Below are 27,058 nucleotides of genomic sequence, written 5' to 3' on the forward strand. Positions count from 1 at the left end.
AGACCCTTGCGCTGGGATTTCATCTTCCTCCCACCCTACAGATCCATGTTGTGGTGATTCCAAATTGGAAACGACCTCACATCCATCCAGCCCCAGTCCAGCCACACAAGGGGACTCCCTTCGACCCTTGAATCTGGACAGAAGTGCAGTAACCCCAGTCCTGTGCACAGCAGGATGAGCCTCTCAGAGGCCAGGGTGTTGGTGGCCAAGGGTTTGCAGGAACCTTGCATTCTCAAACCTCCTGGGACCAGCAGGGTCATGGTGGGGTGGGATGGGGCAGAGAGGGGGTGTTGCTGGCCCCCAGGGTGGAGGCCAGTGGGAGCAGAGGCCGGAGGGAAGGGCGGGTGGGAAGTGGGAGCCTGCACAGGCACTTGGCCAGCTCCTCCATCCCAGGAGCAGAGCCCAAGGTACCAGCCTCCATTGCCTGGCAGCCTCCCCAGCTTGTTGCCGGCCCCATTCAGCCAGCTTGGATCCCCTGCTCCCCGTTTCCCCTGATGTCCAGTGGGACCCCGTCTCCAGGCACAGGGAGGCAGAAAAGGGCATGCTGGGAGGGGCTGGGACTCCGACATGAGAGAAAAACCTGAGACCTCATGGGAAGAGGCACATGAGAATGTTCAAATTGGGAACCTCCCCGTCCTGATTTCCAACCTCGTCAGCTGCCTTGCCCCCACCCTCCAGTCCAGGCTGTGGTTCAGCCCCAGCTGGCTCTGCCGTCCTCCCCCGCACTCACCTCCACTGAGGGCAATCAGGACCTCGGCTGGGCTTGCCTTGGTTGCCTCACCTGTAAAATGGGACTGTCGCCTTCCTGCCCTGCCTCCTCCTTAGCTGTGCCAGTCAGACCATGAGGAACCTGGGGAGGTGCTGCCCCACTGGGGGACCCTCCCCCCAGGCCCTTGGCTTCCCTCCCTTGCTTCTGGGCCATTGCATGGGACAAACTCCTACAGCTGGGACAAAACCCTCCTGCCAACATCTGTTGGGCCCGTATTCACTCAAGTCCTCACTCAACAGACATGCAGGGAACAGCTTGAGAGTCACCAGGGGCCCAGACGGGACTATGGGGGTTCACAGGGCAGAGACCAACACTCAGCCAATACTGGGGTGACTCTTGTCCCCTAGTCCCCAGCATGGGTCCCCATGAAGCTCTCCCCTGCCATTTCCATTCTGGGGCCCAATGGCTGTCTTGCCGAGACCTCCCCAGGTGTGGCCTGGCCATGCACACACCTGCCCCCACAATGGCTACATCCAGCGCCCAGGGGCTGAAGGCTTCATTTCTGTAGCTGGCCCTCAGGGCCAGAGTGCCAAAGCCCTTAGAGTTCACTCGTGGGGCCCAGTGGGAAGTGCCTCCTCGGTGTGGGTGCCCCAGGCCTAGGGTGGTCAGCAGGATCTAGCTTGGCTCCAGCCCTGGAGCCAGCTCCCTAGGCCCTGGAACCCACCTGGCCTTGAAGCAGCATGGTCCCCAGCCTTGCTCTACAGCAGCCCCTGTTAGAGATGGGAGGGGGTGGGGGGTGTGCTCCAATGGTCTTGTGTCATTTGCCAGGTGCCTTTGTCCAGCTCCCCAGTGAAGCCATTGCCCAGAGAGCACATGACAGGAAACAGGCACATGGGAGGGCTGTTCACAAACTCTGCCTCCCCCATGGAGCGGATGTGCTCCTCCAGGCCCTCCTGGGGGACCCTCTGCTGCCCCGCCCCCCAAGCCAGCGAGCCCCTTGCCCTTGGCCTTGAGAGTCCTCCTCAGGTGCCAGGCTTGCGGAGCCCTGCAGGCCTGAGGCAGCACCTAGGGTGATGGGCTCAGGGATGCCCTGGCCGGCCCCATCTACTACCTGCGGGCCCTTGGTTTCCCTGCCCAGCCTCAAGACAAGCTGTGAAGGCTGTGGGCACCCACCCTTCCTTCCCTCCAGGCCCAGGCAGGCCAGGCAGGGGGCCAGCTGGGCTCTCCCGCTCCAGAATTCCGTTCTCAGACTCCCACCCCCAACCTACTCCCGCGGGCTCTTTGTTCCTATCCAGGATGCACCTGGGTGGCCTCTGGCCCGATTGTTTGCTCTGGGGCCAGCTGGGCCAGAGGAAGAAGGCCAGACCCAGGATGAAGCACCCAGTGGGTGCCGGGGCCAGTGTCCCTGGGAACCACCAGGCCACCCTGAGGTACTCACCAACTTCTCCTCTAAAGGAGCGGGCACCACACGCTTCCTGGGGCTCTGGGATTGAGGAAGTGGGGGGACCTCACGGGACTCCAGTTTATGCTCAGACTAAGGCCCCCAAAAAGCAGAATCATATGAGGAAGCTCCCCAGCCACCCGCAGCCAGGCAGCTGCAGGACCACCCCATCCTCCAGCCCAGTCCTGGGAAGATGCTTCAGCCCATGATGACTTCTGGTGTCACACGGCAACCCTGCTGGGAACCCTGTGCCTCTGAGTTGATCTGGGTGCATCCCTGTGGATATGGAAACTGAGGCCCAGGTGGGAGTGGGGCCTTGTCCTGGACAATGGTGGCAGGGACAGCCCCTGGCATGCGAGACTTGTCACTCACCAACCTAAGAATGGCTCTAAGCCAGGGCCCCAGGCACCCACACAGCAGCAGCTGCCAGAACATGAAAGCCACCCCTTGCCACTCCCAGGACCCCTGCCTCAGACCTCACCAGGCACCTCCCTCCCCGCTTCACAGAGAGCCTGGGAGCACGGTCCAAGGGGGACCCTTCCTGGGGTGACCATATTGCAGAGGTGGGAAGAGCCCCAGCCCCTCACAGGTGTTGGTGGCAGACCTGGGGGAGACCTGGGTGTCCCTGCTTCCTGCCTGATGGGTGCTGGTAATGTTCCACCCCGTACTCCTCCCCAGCCCTTCCGGTTCTGCCACCTAAGATTCCAGACCTTGCGGTATCTCCCTCCTTGGAACCCTGGACCCCCGCCCCTACCCCCGCCCCCCCATAATGCAGACATCACCATCCAAGGCCCCTGCCCTGGGCCTGGCACAGCTGGGGTGGCACAGACTGCAGGCCATGTCCAGTCACCCTCTGCCCCTCCCCACAAGCCCCCCAGCTCCTGGCTCTTCCTCCACACCCAGCCTGCTCTCCCAAGTACTCCCCGCCAAGGGGGCGGGTCGAGCCCAGGGAGCGTGGAGCCCTGTCCTCTGTGCACCCATGCTGCCTCCTGCACCAATGACCAGGGCAGCCCAGTGAAGTCCTGGCCTGCTGGGGCTGGCACCCTGGCCAGCACTATCCCAGCAACCTGGGGCCTGACGAGAAACCGCCCCTCACCCCGACACAGCACGGCGCCTGCAGGCACCAGAGCCCTGATGTCTGTCCCTGTCCCCCACTAAGGGACCACCTCAGACAGAACCTGGCCAACCCTGGGCCGCAGGAGTGCTGTGCTGTGGGAGGGAAGCCAGGCCTCCCCAAGCCCAAGAGGACGCTCCCCAGTCTGCCCAGCCACGCCGGAGAGGTTCTGGAGGTGAGGAGTCGGTCTGCTCCTGAGGCAGCTGGCACAGCAGGCAGGAGTGTTCTGGGGAGGGACCCCACCCTGCGGGGCAGCAGCTAAAACAGCAGCGCTTCCCCCACTGCCCAGGGTCCCGGGTGGGGTCCCCCACTCCTGCCGCCACATGCAGGGCCCACAGGCCTGTGTCTCAGAGCCTGTGGCCTTGGCTGGACGACCTCCCTGCAGCAGCCAAGGGAGGGAGCTCAGCGTCTTTGGCCCCGGCCACATAGCCCTGGCCACACAGCTGCTAAGTGGGGAGAAGCCAGAGCCGTGCCCCGTCCTGCGCTCCGGAAGCCAGGCCACTGCTCTCGGACACACACACCTCCACTCAGCTGGCGGCTCTGGGCCTCCCGGGGAGCGAATCAGTTACCAGATGAAACCCTGACCCTGGGGAGGGGGTCGCAGGCCTGGGAGGAGCGCCCAGCTCTGCCAGTGTGAACAGGAGAGGACGCCACGGCCTCTGCACGTGACCTGCGTCACGTGCAACGTGATGAGGTGCAGTGCTGTTCCCGGCTGTGCTCTGTGGAGTCACTGTCATTCCACACAAGATGCCCAGGAAGAAAGGCTTGATTGGTTGGGTGCCTGTGAGTGGTATAATTATTGATTTTTTTTCTCTATAATTTTATACATTCTCAAAATTATCTCCAAGAAGACACATTTCTAAAAAAACCCAGAAAACCTCAAGGCACCCTCCCCAACCCAGAGCAGCACATGTCTGGGCCACAGGTGGGGGGTGTGGGGGCAGCTCAGGTGGTGCTTCTGGGGCCTGGTGCCCATTACAGAACCTCCGCGGTCACAAGGCCGCCCAGGCCGCATGGCTCACCTGGGCCATCCCACCCCAGATGAAGGCAGATGGCCAAAGCCTCCCCTGCCCCACCCCACTCAGGCCCCCCGGCGACGTCTCCTGGCCTGTGGGCTCAGGCGCCCTCCCTGCCACAGCCAGTCCCCGGAGGTGGCGAGGGTCCTGTTTACAGCGACCCAGAAAAGCCCAAGCCTGATGTGTCACGACAACTTTAATACATTCAAGAACATTTAATAGAACAAAAACTTAACAGTATCATCAGTCAGCAGAAGCTTGTGGTCGAGAGAAAACCAACACTGGTCCTTTTGCAGTAAAGCTTGTGCTTGAAGGGAGGAGGCAGGATGTCTTCCTGGAGACTTCGCAGCAACTGCCACTGGACCCAAAGCACATCACAGCACCACTTCTAGGAACACAGGACCGTCCAGGGTCACCCCTTAAAGCCAACAGTACAAGGATCCTACCAGGAAAAGGAAAATGTCTTGCTTCTGGAACCTTCTCAGTTGTGGATCCATGTGGAAATCGTGGGCAGCCCGGCCACACGGCGTGTCGTCAGAGAGGCGGCTGGGCACCCAGGAAGCCCTCCTTGCAGCCCCCTCTGCCCTGTCACCAACCCCGGGGCCCGAGGCCGGGCGACACCAGCCCCTCAGCAGTGGCCACGCTCCTCCAGAGGACACCGGCGACCCCCCCCACCCCCAGGCCCTGCAGCAGGAGCCGCCAGGGACGGCGGTGTGAACTGCAGACCCAGGAAAGCCTCCACTGGCCAAAACAGCCACCTCAACATAATAAATAGGCAAAAACGTGGCCGCAGATCAGGCACACAGGCCGCCATAAGGGCAGATGTGAGAAAAACCAAGTGGAGAGACACTGAAAAGCAACAACTCTCCCCTGACAGTCACTCAGCTGACAGCACAGGTGCCCAACAGGGCAGTAGATGCAAGGACAGAGCCTGTCAGGGAGGAGGGGTCTCCTGTGCGCTCTGGGCTGGGCGCTGCTCTGCAGCTGAAAACAGGCGTTTCACCAGGAGCCTCCCCGGGGGTGGCAGCCGGTGACCTGGGCCAGCGGGCTGCACGTACAGCCTGTCTCACAGCCGCCCTCTGCCCTGGGCTGTCGACTTGTCCGACCCCTGGTCTTGAACCTCCTGCTCACGCATGGAGCCGCAGCCCCCAGGCTGGCTGGGCGGCCTCCCCGAGCCCCCGCCTCGCATTCTGTGGGGCAATGGCCGCTCTTCCTCCTGCTTATTTGTGTTCTGGAAGTGCAGGTCTCGAAACTGTTTGAACCAACAGCGGCTCCCTGTTCCCAAGAAGGGCTGAGGGTTGTCATTTGGATGGCGGCGGCAGCCTCGCCTGCAGAGCTAAGGCACTTTCTTCCACCCCAGCCAGGAGGGTCACTTCCGAGCGACTCAGGGACTGAAATCACACCATCCGGGCCCCTTGACTTGTTCAGCTTTCCCTCCTGTTTCTTGCGACGTCGGTTCTGGCTTTCATCACCTTATGTCCAGATTTTGTTTTATCGCTACACTTACCAAAACAATTTAACTTTGGTACTAAGAGAACAAGAGCCATTTCCCCCCAGTATTGCTCATAAGAAAAAAAAGAGAACTCCTTAGGAAAGATTCCTTTGTCTGGAACCCTGAGGTTGGTGCTGGGTTTCTGAGACCCTGGAGCTGGAGATTGGCGGAGCCTGAGGACGGGGGGCACGGTCCGTATCGCCGGCGAGGATGCCCTGTCACACAGGAGGGGAGCAGGGGCCTATCAGGTACCCATTCCCCCCACCCCGCCCCGGTTCTCAGGGGCGAGCAGTTGAGGTGCTGCAAGAAGCTTTCACAACCTAGGGAGCTGCCCGCGCACGAATCCCCTTCCCTAGGTTGGACTGTGAGTGAGTCTTTCCTCCCGCCCCAGTGCTAATGGTTCCCCAATCTCTCCAGCAGGTCAGCGTGTGCGTGGGGCCCTGGCCGCAGAGGCCAGGTGGAAGAGCCTGGCCCAAGCGCGGGCCACACAGGCCGAGTCCCCTGCCTGCCGGGGGCGGGGCTCACACGCTGCGGGGCGGCCAGGGGCAGAGTGAAGGGCGCTGGGTCCGGGGTGACCGTGGGGCCTCGGGTGCTCAGGTCTCAAAGTACTTGTAGATGGCCGTCACGTAGAGCATCACGTTCTGCCAGTCCGGCCGCTCGGTCCCAACCATCTCGTTAATGTCCTGACAGAGGAGAAGAGGCTGGTTAGAGCCCTGGTTGCCTCCCAGCCACAGCACCAAGGGCTCTGGAGGTGGGGGCCTCCCTCATGGGACTTTTGTCCGAGTCTCACTGCATAGGTCAGCGGCCAAGTACCCAGGAAGCTCCTCGCCCTGGGCATAGGCAATGTCCAAGCCTCCCGCCCTGCCCAGGGCTGCCCCTCAAGGCTGGAAGGGGCTGGTCTCCTCTGGGGGAGGGGGAGTTGGGCCCTCCTCCCCACCCCTGCCTCTCCTCGCTAACCCCTCCGGTGTCACCTCTGAGTGTCCTTCCCACCAGGCACAGCCTGCCCCACGGTGGGCGACCCCCTGAAGCCCCGGAAGCCACAGTTCTCTGTGTCCTATGTGGCCCCCGTGTTCGGGGAGACATCAGCTGATGCTGCCAGGAAGTGGGCGGGGGACCCTGGGCTCTGAGACATGCCCGGGAGGCCCCCAAGAAAGACCCGCTGTCCTTGCAGGGCACTGCTCCCAGGGGTCCCATGGGTGCGCGACACAAATGAGCACCAGAGCCAATGGGATGGGGAGAAAGAACACATGTATGTTCAGTGTAAGAATCTCAACAGAAAGTTTTTAGGGTGGGGAAACTGCCTGCTTATATATCAGAATTTTACACACGGTGTAAAATATCCAGATAATGAGAAATATTTCAACGACTGTAACTTCTCTCTCTTTATATACGATTGAATAGAAGCCACTCAGAAACACGTATTTCTGTGAATTCAGAAGACATATTTATGGAACTCTACAAAAACACTCTTGCAGGGTAAAGATGAGTGCAAATATGTCTTCAAAGCTATCGGCTGTCACAAGGCAGGGTGATGGGTATCCTCGGGGTGGGAGGTGGCACTGGGCGTTCCTGACCTGGCCCTGTGGGGTCCTTCACTCTGTGGACCCCAGAGCTGTGCAACACCCCCGTCACGTTAATTTCATCAGCGTCTCTGGGTGTGGAAGTCTCTGGCTTTGCATTTGGACGAGGTATTTTCTCCCTGGAAGTCAGACTTGGTGACGAGGCAGGAGCCCCCATGGAAACACGTCTGTCCTGAGCTACTGCAGCCCAGAGCACAGCCCTGACCCCAGGGCTCCTCTGCCTCCCTTCTGGCCCTTGAGAAGCACTCTGGGGCCTTGCCCTGCCCTCCTCTGCCTCTACTTTGACACCCGAGGCAGATCTGCTGGAATGTGCTTTTGACAGCGAAACGTGAACACGCCCCACTCAGGGCGCTTCCTTGGGACACTTGACGGGAGGCATAAAGAGCGCCGGCAGGGGACCATCTGCACCCCACCCACAGGACGTCCTTGCGGCTGGTGCAGAGCCCGCAGGGGCCCCGGTCCCCACCCAGCAGCCTCCTGGTCACCAGGCCTCCCAGGGGTCTCTCCTCAGGGGACGGGGGCTCACCAGTGTGGACTTGATGCCGACACTCTCGGCAGCCTGGAAGGCCAGGGTGAAGTTCCTCCGCTGGAAAAGAAACCGTGTGACAGGTGCATGAGCGGGGCCGGGGAGGGCGGCCCGACCAGCCCGGTCCACACCCGTGCCCGCCGCCCCGCGCCTCTGGTGACCAGCTGCGGAGTGACCCCCACACACTTGTTCTTTCCTCTCCGCACAGGAGGGTCACTTTTCACACATCAGCTCTGAGCCGCCCAGCACCCCCAAAGTTAATAAGCAACACCTGTGAAACTGTTTCCTCCCCGTGGGGGTCTTCAAAGGTCATCTGAAGGACAGGAGGGGCCAATGGGGGTGCACACCAGAGGGCTTGGGCCTGGGTCCTCTCCCAGTGCCCGTCTGGACAGGGCTGCACCGTGAGCCAGTCATGGCTGGACGCGGGGAAGGTGGCCTGGTGTGGGTGGCGCTGCCCAGACCACTCTCCTCAAGAAGCCCTGACCCTCAATGTCGTTACCCAGAGAGGCCACTGGGGTGTGCGAGGAGCCAGCAGCTTGCCACCCCCCCACCGCCATGGAGGGCTCTCTCCCCTCCTCGCCCACCTGCCCTCCATGGCCTCACCTTATCTTGGCTGTTGAGCTCCTGGTAGGGAATGTGGGCGGGCAAGTACGTGTGCAGGAGAGCACAGAAGGCCAGCCCATCGTTCCAGCTGCTGCTAAAGTTGGTGATGTCGATATTCTAAAGGAAAAGAAAGAAAACACGTGAGCAACACACATCTTGCTCACACACCGCGGGCTTCTCAGGAGATGGCCGAGGGGGGTGGAGGCCCCCAGGCCCAGCAGGCTGAGCCTCTGCAGGAAGCACGGCAGGCTGGGGGGCTGGGGGCCGGGCCCAGGACCAGCTGGTGTCAGTGACCAGCCCCCACCCTGCACACCAGATCGCTGCAACCACAGCAGCAGAAATTTGAGCCACCCAAACCCTGGCCTGGGAGGACACAGCCCTGGGGGCTGGGGGCTCCGCCTCTGGGGCACCGGGGAGCAGCAGCGCTGTGTTAGGAAGAGCTGTGGTCCAGCCTCCTCCCCAACATTTGCAGGGCATCACAAGCCCTGCACTCTGAGGACCAGCTGCCAGCCTGCACTCCGCGCCAATGACGTGGGGGGTGGGTGGGGCTCCCACAGTGCATCTCCGAGAACCACCTCGACTCTTTGAAGGGGCACCTACTCCATATTCAAATTAGACTGTTCACAACTACAGAAGAAACACGTCATTCAGAGTATTTTATTATATGATAAAGCAATTCAGCTAGAAAGTAGCCTTTACCTTTATTTGCAAGAATCCTTTTGAAGCTGAAACTCCACAATGAAATGTGGAAATTCACACGCTTTATGAAAATGCCGCCAACTGAAAAAGAGAACACCCCAAGCCCCAGCACCTCCTGCTTCATGTCTTACTGCTGCTTCACGCCGCCTTCGAAGGCACGAGTCCGCTTCCTGGCTGACTGTGCTCCAGGCGGCAGTCCTCACTCCCCGGGAGCAGCGGCCAAAGAACAACAATGCTATTCACCTCCGTAGGGAGTTCTACAAAGCCTGCCCGCCCGACCCCCTTACAAACCATTAGGTCCTGACACCAAGTAGGGCCCAGGGACAAAGGGCGGGTGGGGAGGGTGGGGCTCTCCTGACAAAAGCAGCAGGTAGTGTGGACACAAACTCTGTCACCAAAAGGAAGCATCTAGCCCTGACTGCAGGCACCCAGGACGCTGCCCTCTGGGGACTGCTCAACCATGACCCTCTGAAGGGCAGCAGCTCTGGGGGCAGTGATCCCAGAGGTCACTCCCTAGTGCCCGCCAATCTGGCCTGGAGGCCTTGTCCATAAACTGTGGTGAAGAAAGTGATCAGGTTAAGGTGCAAAGGGGCGCAAATCTGCTGACAGCCCCAGGGAAAGGTGGCGGTAAGGTGCGGTGGCCGTGGGCCGTCTGACGCGGCCACCTAAGGGCAGTGCCAGCCACTCAGTGACATCACCGCCCCCCTAAGATGAGGCCTGGGCAGCCCCTGCCTCACTGGTCCCCACACTTGTGACCATGAAGACACTGCCCCGACAGGCTGGCTGCCCTCACAGGCCTCTGCTCTGGCAACAACCACAGTTACGGCCATGGCTAACCTGCCCCTTTGATGTCATCGGGATCTCAGGGAGCAGCCAGCGGTGGCGCTTCAGCCCCACCTGAGAGGAAGCTAGGACCAGGGAAGGAAGTCACCTGTCCAAGGTGTGGGGCTGGTGGCTGGGAGGACAGGGCCGGGAACCCTGGTCCCCAGCATCCTCCGGGCCGTGTGTCGCTTTAATTCTCATAAACCCCAGAAGCGTTTTTCCATGAGGAGGCTCAGGTCACATATGATTCCTGTGGGATTATTCCTCCCAGTCATCAGGGCCAAACGCCCTGACAAAAGAGCCAGGACAGCGTGGGCAGCAGGGAAGGAGCTTCTTCACGACGTGTCACAGCTCCGCACGGGGCTGAGTGTAGCTGAGGCTCCGACCCCTGCCCGCGGGTCACATGCACGCCTGGAGGAAAACAAATCTCTACTTCCTGCCACTAGGCCTGATCTGGTGGAGCCGCCTACGTGCCTGGCCTCACCGGCCTAAGGCAAAGGCCCCAGCACCAGAGAAAGCGGCTGTGCCCCAGCTCCCAGCTGTGGGAACCCAGCCATCCAGCTTCCTCCAAACAGACCAGACCCCCAGCCTGGACCCCGCAGTCAGAGCACCACCTCGTGAATGAGGCACCCCGGGGAGACAGCGGGCCTGGGGCCCCAGGGCAACGATGACCAACTTCCAAATCAAAGCAACCAAAACCCAGACCACTGCCCTGCCCCCTGCGAGATGGAGGGGGCCCGGCCAGTGCGGCCCCGACCCATCCAAAGATGCTGGGGAAGCAGCCAGGCCCTGACACAGGGGTGGGCGGGGATGCGGGGAGGCCTGCACCCTCTGCTCCCATCTCACCATCTACTTCAGTGTTTTTCATGTTCGGGGCTGAAAAATCAAACTATTGATACTATGAAATAACACAAACGGAACACAGAAAAGCACGGAGACAGCAAGGCTCTCTCCAAAGCTGAAAAGCACAGGGAAGGTGGGATGTTCCCAGCCTCCTGTCTGTGCTCTGGTCCCCACGGCTGTCACAGCGTATTAATAAAGGGACAGGATCCATAGAAGAAATAAATGCGCGGAAAGGTACAAAAACTGTATGAAATTGCCAGAGAAATGGCCGTTCCCACGGGAGCCACCCCCTCCCACTACCGACTGTGCCCAAACAGGGACCACAGGGAGCTCTAGGCCCCGGGGGTGAGCAGCAGTGGGCAGGGGACCCGGGCCCCACCCCATCCGGTTTCCTGAAGAAGAGCGCAGATAACAAGCTCCTGCAAAATCATTCAGCACCCAAGGCGGGAGGGACGGCGGCGCTACGACTGCTCATCGCAAAGCAACTCAAACGCCACGGGGACGTGCATGGACCGTCTCTGCAGGCCTGTGAGGACACCAGAGCCGCAGCCCTCCAGGGTGGTGCAGGAGACCTTGGCCTTGGAGGGAGCCAGAGTGCTGACACCCAGCGAGACACCCTCAGGCCTGCAGGCAGGGGCCCGGGTATGAGTCGTCTGGGGCTGAGCTGGGAGCAGGGGACATCAGGGTGGCGGGTCGGGAGGGGAAGTGAGGGCTACAGAGGCTCCGGAGAAAAGCAAACTGGACTTGGGGAATGACTGGCTGTGAGGAAGGAGAGAGCCTGCAGTCTGTGCCGGCAGAACTGGACAGCAGGGCCCTCCAGTGACGCATGGCTCACTGGGGGGAGGTACTCCCGACAATTAAGTCTGTGGCACCCAGGGAGGTGCCTGGTGCTGACACGAGGGTCTGCAGCTGGGGACGCAGTGTAGGGGGGTCGCCGGGGGTGGCCGGAGCGGACAGTGCGCAGGAGGGAGGCCTCAGACCAAGCCCCTCAGTATAAGGGTCAGGCAGAGGAGAACCGCCTTCAACGGGACACAGGGGAAGGCCCAACAGGCGGGACAAACCAGAAGCCAAAGGAAGAAGCGTCAGAACTGGGAGGGGTCAACAGCATCAGTGCTGCCAGAAAGCCCGCTGAACAAGGCAGCACTCGGGGCGCCACGGGTCACAGTGAGCAGGTCGCCAGAGGAGGACCGCCACACACCACAGCACAGGGCACATCATCTGCACAGCCTCGCAACTCTCACAGATAGACCCCTTCACGTATTTCCTTCACAAAGTTGTCTAGAAATGGAATTTCTGTTTTCAGAAAGTGGTACTTCCAGTGAAGAGGAAGGTCCTTGACTATGAGACCCGTCTTCCAGTGCGTTTCTCTCTGAAGCAGCTGCAGGGTCAAGGACCTTCCACCCTATGGGCCCTGACACCACAGCTCTGCAGGTGGCCGGCTGACCCCTTTACAAAAAATACTCGTAGAGCCAAAACTGGTGCTTTTTGAGGGGAACATGCACACTAACGGGAGGACTTTCTTCTCACTGTTCACAGGCAATGCCAAGCTCTCTAAGAATGAAACAGTTTTCTTTTAAAATAGAGACACATAGTAATTATAATACAAGTTGCTAATTAATGAATTCAGATTTCGCATTTAGCTTTCAGGTGTCTTCAGGGCTTTGCTACTGCACAAGATAAGTCTAAGTTTGGACAAAAACAAGAGGGTTACGGGATGGGCCAGAGCAAAAATTCAAAAAAGCCTTGAGGGACTTCCCTGGTGGCGCAGCGGTTAAGAATCCACCTCCCAATGCAGGGGACACGGGTTTGAGCCCTGGTCCGGGAAGATCCCACATGCCGCAGAGCAACTAAGCCCGTGCACCACAACTACTGAGCCTGCGGTTCTAGAGCCCGCGAGCCACAACTACTGAAGCCCACGCGCCTAGAGCCAGTGCTCCGCAATAAAGAGAAGCCACCACAATGAGAAGCCCGCGCACTGCAACAGTAGCCCCCTCTCGCCGCAACTAGAGAAAGCCCGTGCACAGCAGCAAAGACCTAACGCAGCCAATAAATAAATAAATAAATAAATAAATAAATAAATAAATAAATAAATAAATAAATTTATCTTAAAAAAAAGCTTTTTTTTTTTTTTGAATTGTTTCTTTTTTTTTTTTTCTTTTTTTTTTTTTTTTAAATATTATTTATTTATTTATTTTTGGCTGTGTTGGGTTTTCGTTTCTGTGTGTGGGCTTTCTCTAGTTGCGGAGAGCAGGGGCCACTCTTAAAAAAAAGCTTTTGAGCACAGACTCAAATGAGGTGCTTCACCCCATTTTCCTTCCATCCAGGAAGGGCCGACGGTGATCTGTAGGCAGATAGCTGTGGCCTGTGCACAGGGCCCTCAGCTGCCCTCTTCATCTCACCAGAGCTCAGACTCCCCTGGCCCCCGCTGCCCTCGGCGGGCAGCTCCCCGAGCTGGGACATGTGCCCTCCCCGCTCCTGCGCCCTTAGATGCGGCCTGTCCCTGCCTGTGGCGGCAGGTGAGTCCCGCCTCTGTGCATCGAGGGTTGAGGGCTGGAGTCTGAGAGCCAAGAAGTTACACAAATCTCCACAAAAAAAGATTAAAAATAGGTCATAAAACCTAAAACCTAAAACTTAAAATGTTTTAATGTGTCTGAAGTTTAATTAGGGGCCATAAAATGCACCCCCAAATACCACATAGTTGTTAAGGTTCTGATCTATTTAAGGAAATGCCATTTTTTGGGGCATAAGGCAAAGGGCCAAAACCCATGATTCATCTCTGCAACACTAACGGCACCACTTCCTCTGCCGTCTCAGCCGCCGTGGTGGGATCCCCCCGTGACCGTGACCGTGACCGAGTACACCGCCCGCCTTCGGGAGGCAGGACAGAGCCACAGACAAACCCCTGTCCACAGGGCCTCGAGGCCTCAGCCCTGGGCCGAGGGGCAGGGTTTGGAGGGTGTTAGGGAATCTGGTTGAGGAGGGGGGGGATGCAGTGCCTAGAAGAGAGGGAAAAGCCACCAGGAGGCCGGTTTTAGCGCTCCGGAGCGACTGTTAGCAGGAGGCCCCAGAGGCCCCGGGAGGAACACGCAGCACCCTGCTGGTAATGGGGTGCCCGCGCTGGCCGCACATCTGAGGTGCTGCCTGGGGCCTCCACGCTGTCTCCTGTTTGAAGTTGAGCCAGGCTCTGCTCCAGGTCAGGGGAGGGGAGAGGAGAGGAGGGGGGAGGTGGCAGGGGTCTGGGGAGAGTCTGAGGCCCGCTCGTCGCGATGTCCATGTCAGGACGTGTGTAAAGTGGGAGGAAGGAAGGAAGGACGCCAGGGCAGGCAGCCCAGGGGGCCAGCGACCCCGGAGACAGGCCTGCATCTTGTGCCCTGTGGGGGGAGGGTTCCAATAAGGGCCTCAGAATCACGGGCAAAACCTTTTCAAGGTGACACCTCTCAGCCATCCGCCGGAGAGGCTGATCCGGCCAGTCTGGGCACCATTCTCTGTAAAGTTCCCCAGATGCCCTGAGTGTGCAGCCAGGAGGCAGGACCACCGACCCGAAGACCAAAGGCAGCTGGAAATGTGATGGACGGGACATCCCAGCACGAGGCCTGGCCGGGCCTGCTGGACTTCACTCAGGACCCTGTGCACTGGGGAACCAGGCCAGGATCAAGCACTGGATGGAACCTTCCTGACCAGACTGGACATAAGGCAACCAAACAGCCGATGGAGGAGCCTGTCTGAAAAGAGGAATTCCTGGGACAGACGGAGCGAGACCAGCACTGTTGGGCGACCGCGATCAGCAGCGGTAGCGAGTCGGCCCCCTTCCCCTCTACCTGGACGGACGGACACAACTCCACATGAGGGGCTTCTGCCGGAAATCTGAGCTGGAATCAGATCCAGCCTCGAATCTACTACCAGTTTATACCAGGGACAGCACTGCAGGGCTGTCAACACCAAACCTAAAATGCAGACGCTCCACAGGACACAGTCCAGTTCCTTCCAAAGACAAACTGAAAGGAAACAAAAAGAGTGATGGGAGTTTTAAGATTAAAACAGACTTAAAAGAGGCATATTATCCAAACGCAACATGTGAACCTTATTTGGATCTTAAGTCAAGCAAATCAACAGTAAAACTGACCATGATTCAACTGGGAAGTCTGACCTCTGTCCAAATACGTGGTGACATTAAATGGCTGGGACCACCAGGCAGGGGTGGGAGAGCAAGGACTGTGCGCTGACCACCTGGGCCTGGGCGGTGTACTGAGTGTCCTTTTACTATTCTCACAGCTTTAGTGTGTATTTGAAAATTTCCATGAAAACCAAACAAACCTACAACTCAATGACAGACAAACAACCCAACTGCCCCAATATGAAAATGGGCAGAGGATCTGAACAGACATTTCTCCAAAGTCGACGGACAATGGCCAGCAGCACAAGAGAAGATGCTCAATGCTGTTGGTCACCAGGGAATTGCAAATCAGAACTAGGCTGAGCTACCACCTCACGCCGCCAGGATGAACAGTACTCGGAAAACTGGAAACAACAGATGCTGGTGAGGATGTGGAGAAACCAGAGGCCCTGTACTTGCTGCTGGGAACGTGAGACAGCGCAGCTGCTGCGGAGCAGTGTGACGATTCCTGGTCACTTACACGTAGAATCACTGTGCGCCCCAGTGAGGCCACTCCTTGGGGACAAACCGAGAAGACCTGAAGATGGCATGGACACAAATCCCCCACACGAGTGCCCACAGCAGCACAGGAGTCCGAAGGTGAAAGCAACACAAACGTCTACCAACCGGAAAATGGATAAACAAAACGGGCAGCATCCCCACGATGGGGTGTTTTCGAGCCACAGAAAGGAATGATACATGCTACAAAGTGGATGAATCTGGAAACATTACGCTGAGTGAAAGTGAGACACAAAGGCCACAAATTATATGACTCCATTTATATGAAACACCCAAAATAGTGAAATCCAGAGACAGAAAGCAGATGTGTGGTTGTCAGGGGCTGGGGCCCAGTTCTGGATGAGAAGTTCTGGAACTAGAAGGTGCTGACGGACACGCAACAATGCGAATGTACTTAATGCCACTCAACTGTAGACGTAAAAATGGCTAAGATGGTACGTTTTATATTATGTGTATTTTACTACAATTTTAAAAATTGTCTGATGTTTGGAAGTAGCTTATGCTCAGTAAGTCTGTACACCAGGTAGGCCTCACGAGCAACTAACTTACCCACAATGTTTACTGAAGAAGTTACAGCTCACATGCAATGACTCACGAGTGCATTTTATGGGAATTTACTATGGTCCTGCTCTAAAATTTTTTAATTTCTTAAAAACAAACAGTTAAAGGTAGGGTATCAGTCTGCTTCCTTTACCACCAGGACACACCAAGCACTCTGCTAACTCAAAAGGGACCTGACCCACCGCCCATCCCGGGGATGGCTGTCCAGTGTCCTGGGAGGGAAGGGGCCGCACTGACCTGCAGTGACACTGCCTGACGTGCTCAGGGTGCGAGCACATATCCAGGAAGCAGCTCCAACTGCGCTGAAGCTCCACAGAGTCCAAGGTAGAACCATGCACCACAGGCTTAATGTGCTGTAATAGCTCTTTTTAGTCAAACGAACCTATTTTGAGGGGACACTTCATGTCACCCTAAGGGACTGGATTGATGTCCCCACATTTCCCATAAACCCCTCCCAAAGGAAACTTTTTGTGTTGGAGCACACAGGACCCATGAGGTCTGCTGTCTGAAAATTCAGGAAACGGCCACCAGGCAGGGACGGTCGGCAAGAGCCCCTGGTGAGGTCAGTTAAGTCACGAGCACTGGGCAAATCTGAGCGGTTTTATTAGCAGCTTAGGAACTAACTCTGCCTTTTCTAGACTGCGTCTAGCTCTGGCAGGGTTATTACTCACTAAAATGCAATTTCAACCGAAGGAGACACAGTACTCCCAGCTGCACCTTCCCTGTGTGTGCTCCGGGGGAGCTTGGGCATAGAGGGAGAAGGGTGGCTGGTCCCAGCCCCAGCGGCCCAGGGAAGTGTTTGAGGAGGAGAAGGAGCACTCCCGAACTGCCCAGGACGGCCTCTTTCAGGGTATTCTTGGGACAGAGGTCACCAGTCTTGTACTCAGGCTCTGAAACATGGATGCAGTGCACTCTGGGTGCTGCGGCCTCGAGGGCCGCCCAACATGAGCAGCTCCGACTCGTGGGAGCCCCTGTTCAAAGGCCTTCTCCGAGGAAGGGCCCTCAGTCTAGCTGGAGCTCCTGGGGCAGCTCTCAAGGCTCACTCTCCCCCGGCTTATGTCTCAGTTGATGCCTTCTACCGAGCTGAAGGCTCCCTCTCTGCAGAGTAGAAGGCATCATGGGTTTAGGGTCCCAGGGACCTGGGGCCACTCCTTACAAGGTACAGGGCTGTGGGCACACAGTTTAACTTGGAGGAGTCTCAACTTTCTCATACACAAAATGGGGAAAAGACCCAATTACGAGGATTTAATATAGTGCCGGCTAGAGCTCGCAGGTCTCACTCGGCCCCTCATTCGGCCTCCCGAGGCAGTGCTGACCGCCTTCCATGACACAGACGGGCACAGTCCAGGGAGGCCCCGCTGGGTCCGAGTCCCTCTCCTCTAGTCAACACCCAGCCCCTGGGGACCCCTATTTGCGCCGGACATGAAAACTGACAGCTCCGTGAGCGGCCTGTCTCTGTCGTGGGACCACAGCGCCTACGGCCCGAACAGCACCAAGCAACCGGTTCTCTGCTCGGGCTGCAGCTCCACGAGCGGCTGTTCTCCACTAAGCGCCGAGCAGAACCCTGGGCTGCCTGCAAGGCCCTCCGCAGAGGCTGCTCCAGAGCTGGCTTAAGAGCACTCTGAAGGGAAGGAGAGAAAATCCAGGAAAAAAGGCCTGAGGATCTGAAAGCTTCAGTGTAGCAATGGGCTTTAAAAAAAAAAAGTTTCAGTTTCTAAACATGAGGGCTGCTGAAAATAAGACAACACTTTATAAAGCATAAAGGACAGACACAGAGTGCACCTAGACTCGTTCAAACACCTTACACTTGAAAAATATAATTTATGAAGAAAAGGAAACTACCACACAGAGACTGCAGCACAGTATTAATCCGTCAGAGCAAAGGCGTGGACACAGCACTGCTGGGACCCCGGCAGGGAGGGTGCCCGTGGGGACACACCGCCACCCTCCCAGCCCTCAGAACACCTTTGGAGGCACTGAGACAGAAGGAGAGCCTAGCCTGGGAGGACCACGGACAAGTCTTTCCGTTTCTGAAATTGCAGGGAACGCGTCTGTCTGACCCCGGACACCAGGACGCCCAGGGGCCAGGCAGCCCGCACGTGAAGGGGCCGTGAGGGGAGGAAATGATCCCAGGACAGAGCCGCTCAACACAGCACGCTCACCTCAAGATGAACTCACTTCACTGCCTCCAGCAGGAACTGCTGCTTTCAAATCTGTCAGTGGATTTGTTTCTACACCTACCAGGTACCGTTCTGGCAGAGGGAAAATGGCAAAACATCTAAAATAGGGAACACAGACAGCTGTGGCACCACCCTCTTGTACTTCTCTCCAAAGTCCCAGCTCGATGGTTTACTTACCTGCCCTTGAGGGCAACAAGCAGAGGGAAGTGGGAAAACGCTTCTCTCTGGACCCCTGGTGGAGGAGCGTGACTCCCCCTTGTCTGTCCCGCTGGGGCCCTGTGCATGGCGCTGGGCTCCTGAACCCCTGGCTCCTTACTTTTCTGGTTTTCTTTTGCATACAAGTTGGTTTCTTGGTATAAAACATGTTAGGATGCAGCCAGAGAGAGAGAGTTGAGGGCCACGAGGAGGGATACGGTGTCGGTAGAAGTCTGAAGGCCGCTCACGCCTGGAGCCTTCGTGGCACAGTAGTGCACGCTTGTGATCACAAATCTGAGTCATACAAAAGGCGGTCTTATGCCTAGGAAAAGGCATAATTTTAAAAGGCCTGGAAATATTATGTTTCAAAAATAATGTTGGAAGTTCCTTGAGGGCAAAGGTCATGCTCTAGATGGCATTACATCCCTCCTTGTATTCAATGACCTTGTGACGGACACTTCACCAAGAAGGTACATGAATGTATCACAAATAAGCACATGGAAAGACACCCAACACCATTAGTTCACAGGCACCTGCAAAACCAAAACCAAAACCATACACCTACGAGAGGACAGAGGCCGACTGGCCAGGACAGGAAGGAATGAGGGCCCTTGTGCACGTGGGGGAGCAGAGGGGGTGTAGCCACTTGGGAAGACAGTCTGGCAGCTTCTTAAAGAGTTACACCTATACCGACCACATGACCCAGCCAACCACTTTCAGATGCCTCTACAAACGCCTGCACCAAATGTTCACGGGAGCTTTCCTCACAACAAGCAACAACTGGAACCAGACAAATGTCCACCAACAGCCAAATGGATAACAAATTATGACATATTCATAAAACGGACTACTCTTCAGGAATAAAAGGAAATGAATTATTGATATATACAACAATATAAATGAATCTCAAAATAATTATGCTCAGTGAGAGAAGCCAGACTCCTCCCCAAATTGCACACACTATGATTCCATTTATACAAAATTATAAAAAATGCAAACCCTGCAGGGACAGCAGGACGACCGGCATGCAAAGGCGCCTGAGGAAGCTTCCGAGGAGGTGGAGATGCTCATCTCACATGGGGACGGTTTCACAGGTGTGTTTCATCAAGTTGTAAAATGTAAATATGTGCAGCAGTAGTGTCCATTTTGTACTGTACAGAAACTCCAAACCACTGTTATGCATCACAGTGCTGTGGGTCTACTATACTTCAAAAACGAACAAACAAACAAACACACAGAAAAACAGATCAGATTTGTGGTCACCAGAGGTAAGGGTGGGGGAGGGGGAATTGGAGGGTACAAACTTCCAGTTTCAAGATAAATAAATACTAGGGACGGAACATAAACATGATAAATAGAATTAACATTGCTGTATGTTATATATGAAAGTTGAGAGAGTAAGTCCTAAGAGTTCTCAACACAAAAATATTTTTCCCTTTTACTTTATATCTATACAAGATGATGGACGTTCACTGAATTTATTGTGGTCATCGTTTCATGATATACGTAAGTCAAATCATTATGCTCTACACCTTAAATCTATACAGTGCCGTATGTCAATTCTACCTCAATAAAACTGGAAGAAAAAATATATGTAGTAATAACATATGTCAATTCTACCTCAATACATTTGTTTAAAAAAAAAAGGGCATCCCAAAGCCACAAACACATTCAGATTTAGGTACTACACAGGCTCTCTCAGTTTTTAATCTTTTCCTCTTATTCCTGGTGTTTTGGAGTTTTATAACTGAATGCAGTGCAGGGTTAAACCATGGCAGAACCCGCCCCAGGCCAGTGACTTACGGGAGGTGCTGTCTGCTGGACACCCAGGGTGGGCTCCAGCGAACCCCAGGGCACCTCTGCTTGCACAGCGGGAATCCTTCACCTCTTCACTGACTGTCACTGCTCCACCCAGGCTCCCTCTCACCTGTGAGCCAGTGTTTTTAAAAATCATTACCAGGTTCTGCCAGGTTCATGTCACATTATTAGCGTCTCTACTTCCTTAAATAAGACAAAGCCATCTCTGTGGCAACCTGGACTCTTGAGAAACAGCCTGATGGTATTTCTGCCCTGCATCCTCTTCAGAGCCTCACTGCCCATCAGGAGGTGGGGTCTACTTCCCTCCCCTGGAGCCAGGCAGGCCTCTGCCCCCAGGTCATGAAAGGCAAGGGGCCGTTACCTGTCCCTCTCTTGGGACCTTTGCCCTTGGATCGAGGCCAGCACGCTGTGAGGAAGCCCTGGCCACAGGGAGAGGTTGCACGGAGGTTTCCGGTCACAGCACCAGGGAAAGTCTCAACCACCAGAGGCGTGAGGGCGGGAGCCTGCGATGGAGCAGAGGTGAACCACGCCTGCTGTGCCCTACCCACCGTACGTGTATGAGCCAAGTCAACGCCACGCTTACTGTAAGTCACCCACTCTTGGTGTGGTGCCTGTTACATAGCAGGAGATTACAGACCAGCCTCCTTTCTCCTGGGTCTGAAGAGCCCAAATGGAAAGGAAACCAGGTTCTCTTTCCTCTTTCCTACAGAATCTAATGGTTAATTACCCTTTCCATAGTTATGTGTACCATGAGGCAGCAATGGAGCATCTTCACAAATAATCTGCTTCTACAAATGAAGAGGTCACCCTGAATTTCCTGAATGACCTCAGGCTAAACTCATTTGTGAAAACCCAGAGCATCATGTACGTAATGAAATTAACCCGTCAAATCTCAACTCCTCTGTGGACTTCACATCGTTATGCTGGCACCCCATCCAAAGTCAATGAAGCACAAAAAGAAAAAAAAGGCTTCTCACGATGTAAGGGAGTAAAGAGTATGCATGCTACCACAGATGATACATAAAGATTATGTGACCCAGACAATTTAATGATTCTGCTTTTAGCAAAATAATTAAGCAGCTCTTGAAAATGTTACTTTTCTGATTTATCTTCTATTTCTCGGCATTACTCATATAATAAAAAGACCTACTTACTGGAAACTTACTGGAGTCTGGGGCACTGCTGGGGAAGCAGGACAGCTTGGTAGGAAGAGCCTGGGGCTGGGTGTCGGGAGACCCTACAGCAAGAGCTCAGGCTGCAAGCACCCGGCTGGCTTGCAGCTTCCTCCCTATGGAATGGAAGCCCCATCTTCACGATTTCTAGGGGCCGTCTCAAGTCTGACTTTCTCCAACTTCTGAGAATGGAATTTTGGATGCTGATTCCGATGAAGCACTTCAAACTTTATCTAAGCAAATGCACTCCTGAGACAAGTATCTTAAAGCTAACTAAGAGCGCTGGTGACCAAACCGTCGACCACACTCAGCAGGCTTCTCTCTGTCCTCATGGGAGTTATACGGGAAGAAGGAAGGGCAGAGGAGCAGGACCCCGAGTCACAGAGTCTGTGACTCCGCAGAAACTGTGGAAACTCCGTGGACCCCTCCCACCTCTGCACTTGCACAAGCCCATCCTGTTGGTGACGTCACAGCAGGCATATCTGAGAGGCTGTTGCTTCTGTGTACTGACCACAGCTCCACCCGGCAGCTGGAAGGTCAGCTCTACTGAACATCTTCCCGAATGTATGGACCCCGAATGTGGCTCTGAAAGACGTTCCCAATCAGAAAGGCGAGAATCAGTGTTTAAGAACCAGAGCTGTGTGTGATTCCCACACCCTCTCACCTGCGTAGGAAAACCTAACTGGTGTCACAGGGGGAAACCTGACTGAGTAGCGTCACCTACCTCACACTAAAACAATGATCAAACTAATTTATCTCAATGTTACTAAGCAATTAATATAAAAATTATAGCCCTGACATTTCTGGAAATAGAGGTTAACAGTTGCTGTCAAATCATGTTTAAACAGAACACAAGAAGTACATCGTGATTCTGGGAAAACTTTGTTTCCCAGCTGCTATGTTTGGCACTAAGAGGAATCCCTAAAAACAGGAAGCAGTCCTCTCACTCCACTGTGACTGCCGTGCAGAGCACAGCCTGAGCCGCGCGCGCTCTGCTCCCAGGGGCGCCTGGTGGACAAGTGACCTTGCTCAGCTGCTGCAAGCTTTCTGGATGGAGACGGCGTGTCATCAGGTCAGAGGACAATTAGACTAGCAGCTTTAATCGCTTCACTGGAGAGAACCTGTGAGTGTATGCAAGTCCACATAAAGAACGGGTGGGACCACAAATCTGGCCATTCTTTTTCCCTTTGTTCAAGTATTTTAAACCCCTGGAACGCAGTGATATTTACAAACAATAAGATCTTTCTGTATGGGAACTTAGTTTCCATGCAAAGTGACAATGTAAAACAAAAAAATTTAGACTTCCAACCTAGATCTGATTCAGATCAAAACCCTTATCTACTGCCTGCACCTTTTTTATTTTTAACTCTGGGAAGCCGTCCCTGTGGCCTGAGACTCCAGATACAGCAGAGGAAATCAAACTAACTCTAAACTTTGCTCTGAGCTTCAGGGATCCTGAATGCATTCTTTCAACTGTACCCTATCCACTGGCAGAGCCCCTAGCTTTCCTAACCTTCCCGTTCTGCCCTCCCCCATCCCAGCACTAACTCCAGTCCCAAAGAGAGGATGCTAGGAAGGTGGAAGGGGAGAGAGAGAAGGGAGGATGGGGAAAGTGGCACTTGTAGCGTCTTCCCGAGAGAGACTGAAGACCTCCTTAAAAAGGGAGGGGAGTATCCACAGCAGTAACGTTCCACCCGCACCCTCAGACAGACCAGGGGAGGAGGGGTTGTGTGTAGAGGAGCTGCTCTCTTCCCCGGCCCCTCCCAGCATGCAGTGACCAAGAAGCATCAAAAGGAACCTGGGTCTCTGGGGCCAATCTCTCCCGGGGATGAAGGCTGCCTTTACAGCTTCCAAGCAGTGGCCTGGGGAGGGCGCAGCACTGGCGCCCGGGCCGTACGGGCAGACACCAGCACGCTCCCCGTGGACACGGCACACGGCCCAAGGAGGGAACTTCCTTTCTCCTACTTTCTACAGACCGTCTACTATTTCAAAGGAGCTGGGAAGGACCAAGCTATTTTTATCTGGCCATTCATTTTCACTCTACTCTCTTCAACCCACAGGGACACACAATTCTGGGAGAATTTGTTGCTGCTTACTGAAAAAGGGTCAGGAAATAAAGAAGAATCCCAAAAGGAAGCACGCTAGGAGACTCCAGCTGTGGTGGAGCAGAGGCCGACAAATCCTCTCCTAAAAAAAACATGGAACTGGACAAACCGGTCAAAAATAATCATTTCAGGACTCTGGAAATCAATCAAAGGAAATAAATTAAGAAGCATTATTCATGAAAAGGGACTAAAACTTCCGGTAAGAACAGAAAGTCTGTGGCTCTCTCACCAGAAGCTGCCCTCATTACTGTTCTTCTTTTAGGTTTTTTAAAAAATAGCACTGTATAAAGGAATAATTATAACACTGTACTATTGGGTTTATAACACAAATCTAATATATATTGACAATCACAGCACAAAGGAAGAGCGAGGAAATGGGGCTACACTGGAGCTATATTTTACCAAATCAAGTCAGAAAAACCTTAAGTAAACTCTGATAAGGTGTACATTGTAATCCCTAGAGTAATCGTTAGGAAAATAACTTAAAAAATAGCAATATGGTAATACTCAGCTATATGCTACCTATCAGAAACACACTAGAAAAATATACACCATGCTAAATGTAATCAAAATAAAGCCAGAGTGGGTGTATCAGACAAAGGAGACTTCAGAGCAAAGAATATCATCAGGGATAAAGAAGGTCATTTCATAATGACAGAGGTCAATTTCTCATCCTTAACATTTATGTACCTAATAACAGTTTCAAAATACACAAAGCAGAAACTATTAGCACTGCAAGGAGACAGAAAATCCACAACTTCAAGTCAACACATTCCAATACCCCTCACTCAACAGCTGACAGAGCAAGGACACAAAGTAGCTGAAGATACAGAACACGATGACAACACTCTCAACCAACAGGGTCTAACTGACATTTAAAGAACATTGTTTTCAACAACAGCAGAAGAGTATTTTTAAAAATTATATACCATGTTCTGGGCCACAAAATGAGTCTCGAAAAATTTTAAAGAGATTCAAGTTACAGAGAGTATGTTCTCTGACCACAATGGATTGAAGTTAGAAATCAATAACAGAAAGATCTCTGGAAAATCCTTAAGTGTTTAGAAACTAAATAACATACTTCTATATGACCCATGGGTCAAAGAAGAAATCAAAAGGGAAATTAAATTAGTAAGTATTTTGAACTGAATGAAAAAGAATATACCATATATCAAAGTTTGTGGGATACCACTAAAGTAGTAAGTACTTTGGCGGAAATTTCTAGCAATAAGCATCTATAGCAGAAAAAACCTTCAAATCAAGACAACAACTTCTACCTTAAGAAACTAAAGAAGAGCAAATAAAACCCAAGGTAAGCAGAAGAAAGAAAATAAAAAGACCAGAGTACAGATCAATGAAACAGAAAAACAAAAGCAATAAAGAAAATAAATAAAATTAGGGACTTCCCTGGTGGTGCAGTGGTTAAGAATCCGCCTGCCAGCGCGGGGGACATGGGTTCAAGCCCTGGTCTGGGAAGATCCCACATGCTGTGGAGCAACTAAGCCTGTGCACCACAGCTACTGAGCCTGTGCTCTAGAGTCTGCGAGCCACAACTACTGAGCCCATGTGCCACAACTACTGAGCCTGCATGCCTAGAGCATGTGCTCTGCAACAAGAGAAGCCGCCGCAATGAGAAGCCCGCACACCGCAACAAAGAGTAGCCCCTGCTTGCCACAACTAGAGAAAGCCTGCGTGCAGCAACGAAGACCCAATGCAGCCAAAAATAAATAAATAAATAAATAAAATTTAAAACTGGTTCATTGAGAAGGTAAATTTGATAAACCTTTAGCTAGATTAATCAGGAAACGAGAGAATATACAAACTGCAATATCAGGGATCAGAGCAGAGACAACACTTCAGATTCTACAAATATCTAAAAGATAATAAGGGAATATTATGATCAACTTTATGGCAATAAATTCAACAACTCAGATGAAATGGACAGATTCCTTGAAAGACTCAAACAACCAAAGCTCACTCAAGAAGAAACAGATAACCTGAATAACCCCAGAGTTACTAAAGAAATTGGATTTGTCATTAAAAACTTTCCCACAAAGAAAACCCCAGACCCAGGTGGCTTCACCGGGGAATTCTACCAAACATTTAAGTAGGAAATAATACCGATTGTACATAAACTTTTCCAGAAAAATAAAGAAGAGAGACTTCTTTTTTTTTTTTAATTTATTTTAATTTATTTATTTTTGGGTGTATTGGGTCTTCGTTTCTGTGCGAGGGCTTTCTCTAGTTGCAGCGAGCAGGGGCCACTCTTCATCGCGGTGCGCGGGCCTCTTACTATCGCGGCCTCTCTTGTTGAGGAGCACAGGCTTCAGACGTGCAGGCTCAGTAATTGTGGCTCACGGGCCCAGTTGCTCCATGGCATGTGGGATCTTCCCAGACCAGGGCTCAAACCCGTGTCCCCTGCATTAGTAGGCAGATTCTCAACCACTGCGCCACCAGGGAAGCCCAAGAAGAGAGACTTCTTATTAACTCATTCTGTGAGGTCAACATTACCCTGATACCAAATCCTGCTAAAGACATAAAGAAAACTGCAGACCAATATCCTCATAAACATAGATGCAAAAATTCTAAACAAAATTTTAGCAAATCAACAAGACAGAAAAAGGATAATACGTCATAACCAAGTGGAGTCTATCCCAGGAATACAAGGTTGGTTTACTACTTTTTAAAAAATAAATCACCTTAAACAACGGGAAGATCAAAGAAGTCACAAGGAAAATTAGAAAATAATTAAAGACAATTGAGGGACTTCCCTGGTGGTGCAGTGGATAAGACTCCACGCTCCCAATGCAGGGGGCCCGGGTTCGATCCCTGGTCAGGGAACTAGATCCCACATGCATGTGCAACTAAGAGATCGCATGCCACAACTAAGGAGCCTGCGAGCTGCAACTAAGGAGCCTGCCCGCCACAACTAAGACCCAGTGCAACTAAATAAATTAAAAGACTCAGTTAAAAAAAAAAAAAAAGGAAGAAACTCTGGCCCCCAGATTAGATTAAAAAAAAAGACAATTGAAAATTAAAACACAACATACTAAAACTAAAACTTATGGGACACAGCAAAAGCAGTGTTGGGGGAAAATTTATAGCTATAAACTCTTAAATGTTCAGAAATAAGAAAGAACTCAAATCAACAAACCAACTAACTTTACATCTTAAGGAACTAGAAAAAGAAAAACAAATTAAACCCAAAAGCTAACAGAAGGAAGGAAATAATAAAGGTTAGAACAGAGATAAACAAAATAAAGAATAGAAAACAGAGAAAAATCAGTAAAACCAAAAGTTGGTTCTTTGAAAAGATGAACAAAATTGATAAACCTTTAGCTAGAAAGACTAAGAAAAGGAGAGAAAACTCTAATTACTAAGATGAGAAAGTAGGGGTATTACTATTGATTCTACAAAAATAAAAAGGATTATAAGAGAGTACTATGAATAACTGTTCACCAGTAAATTGGATAACCCAGATGAAATAGACAAACTCCTAGAGACACAAAA

The 27,058-nt window shown here is 53.3% G+C and overlaps 1 protein-coding gene across 7 annotated transcripts in view; it reads right to left on the bottom strand.

The window, feature by feature from the left end:
• Positions 1-4,458: 4,458 nt before the first annotated feature.
• Positions 4,459-27,058, bottom strand: part of SPECC1L (sperm antigen with calponin homology and coiled-coil domains 1 like) — a 121,292-nt gene continuing 98,692 nt past the window's right edge. For all 7 annotated transcript variants that reach the window (XM_082416270.1, XM_082416271.1, XM_082416265.1 and 4 more), the window contains 3 exons: positions 8,482-8,598; positions 7,879-7,938; positions 4,459-6,455 (listed from right to left, as the gene is read on the bottom strand). In XM_082416270.1, coding sequence (XP_082272396.1) covers positions 6,366-6,455; positions 7,879-7,938; positions 8,482-8,598 — 267 coding nt within the window. In that variant the 3' untranslated portion in view covers positions 4,459-6,365. The remainder of the gene's footprint in view (positions 6,456-7,878; positions 7,939-8,481; positions 8,599-27,058) is intronic.

The sequence above is a fragment of the Balaenoptera physalus genome, assembly GCF_965194825.1.
Source record: "Balaenoptera physalus genome assembly, chromosome: 12".
NCBI lineage: Eukaryota > Metazoa > Chordata > Mammalia > Artiodactyla > Balaenopteridae > Balaenoptera > Balaenoptera physalus.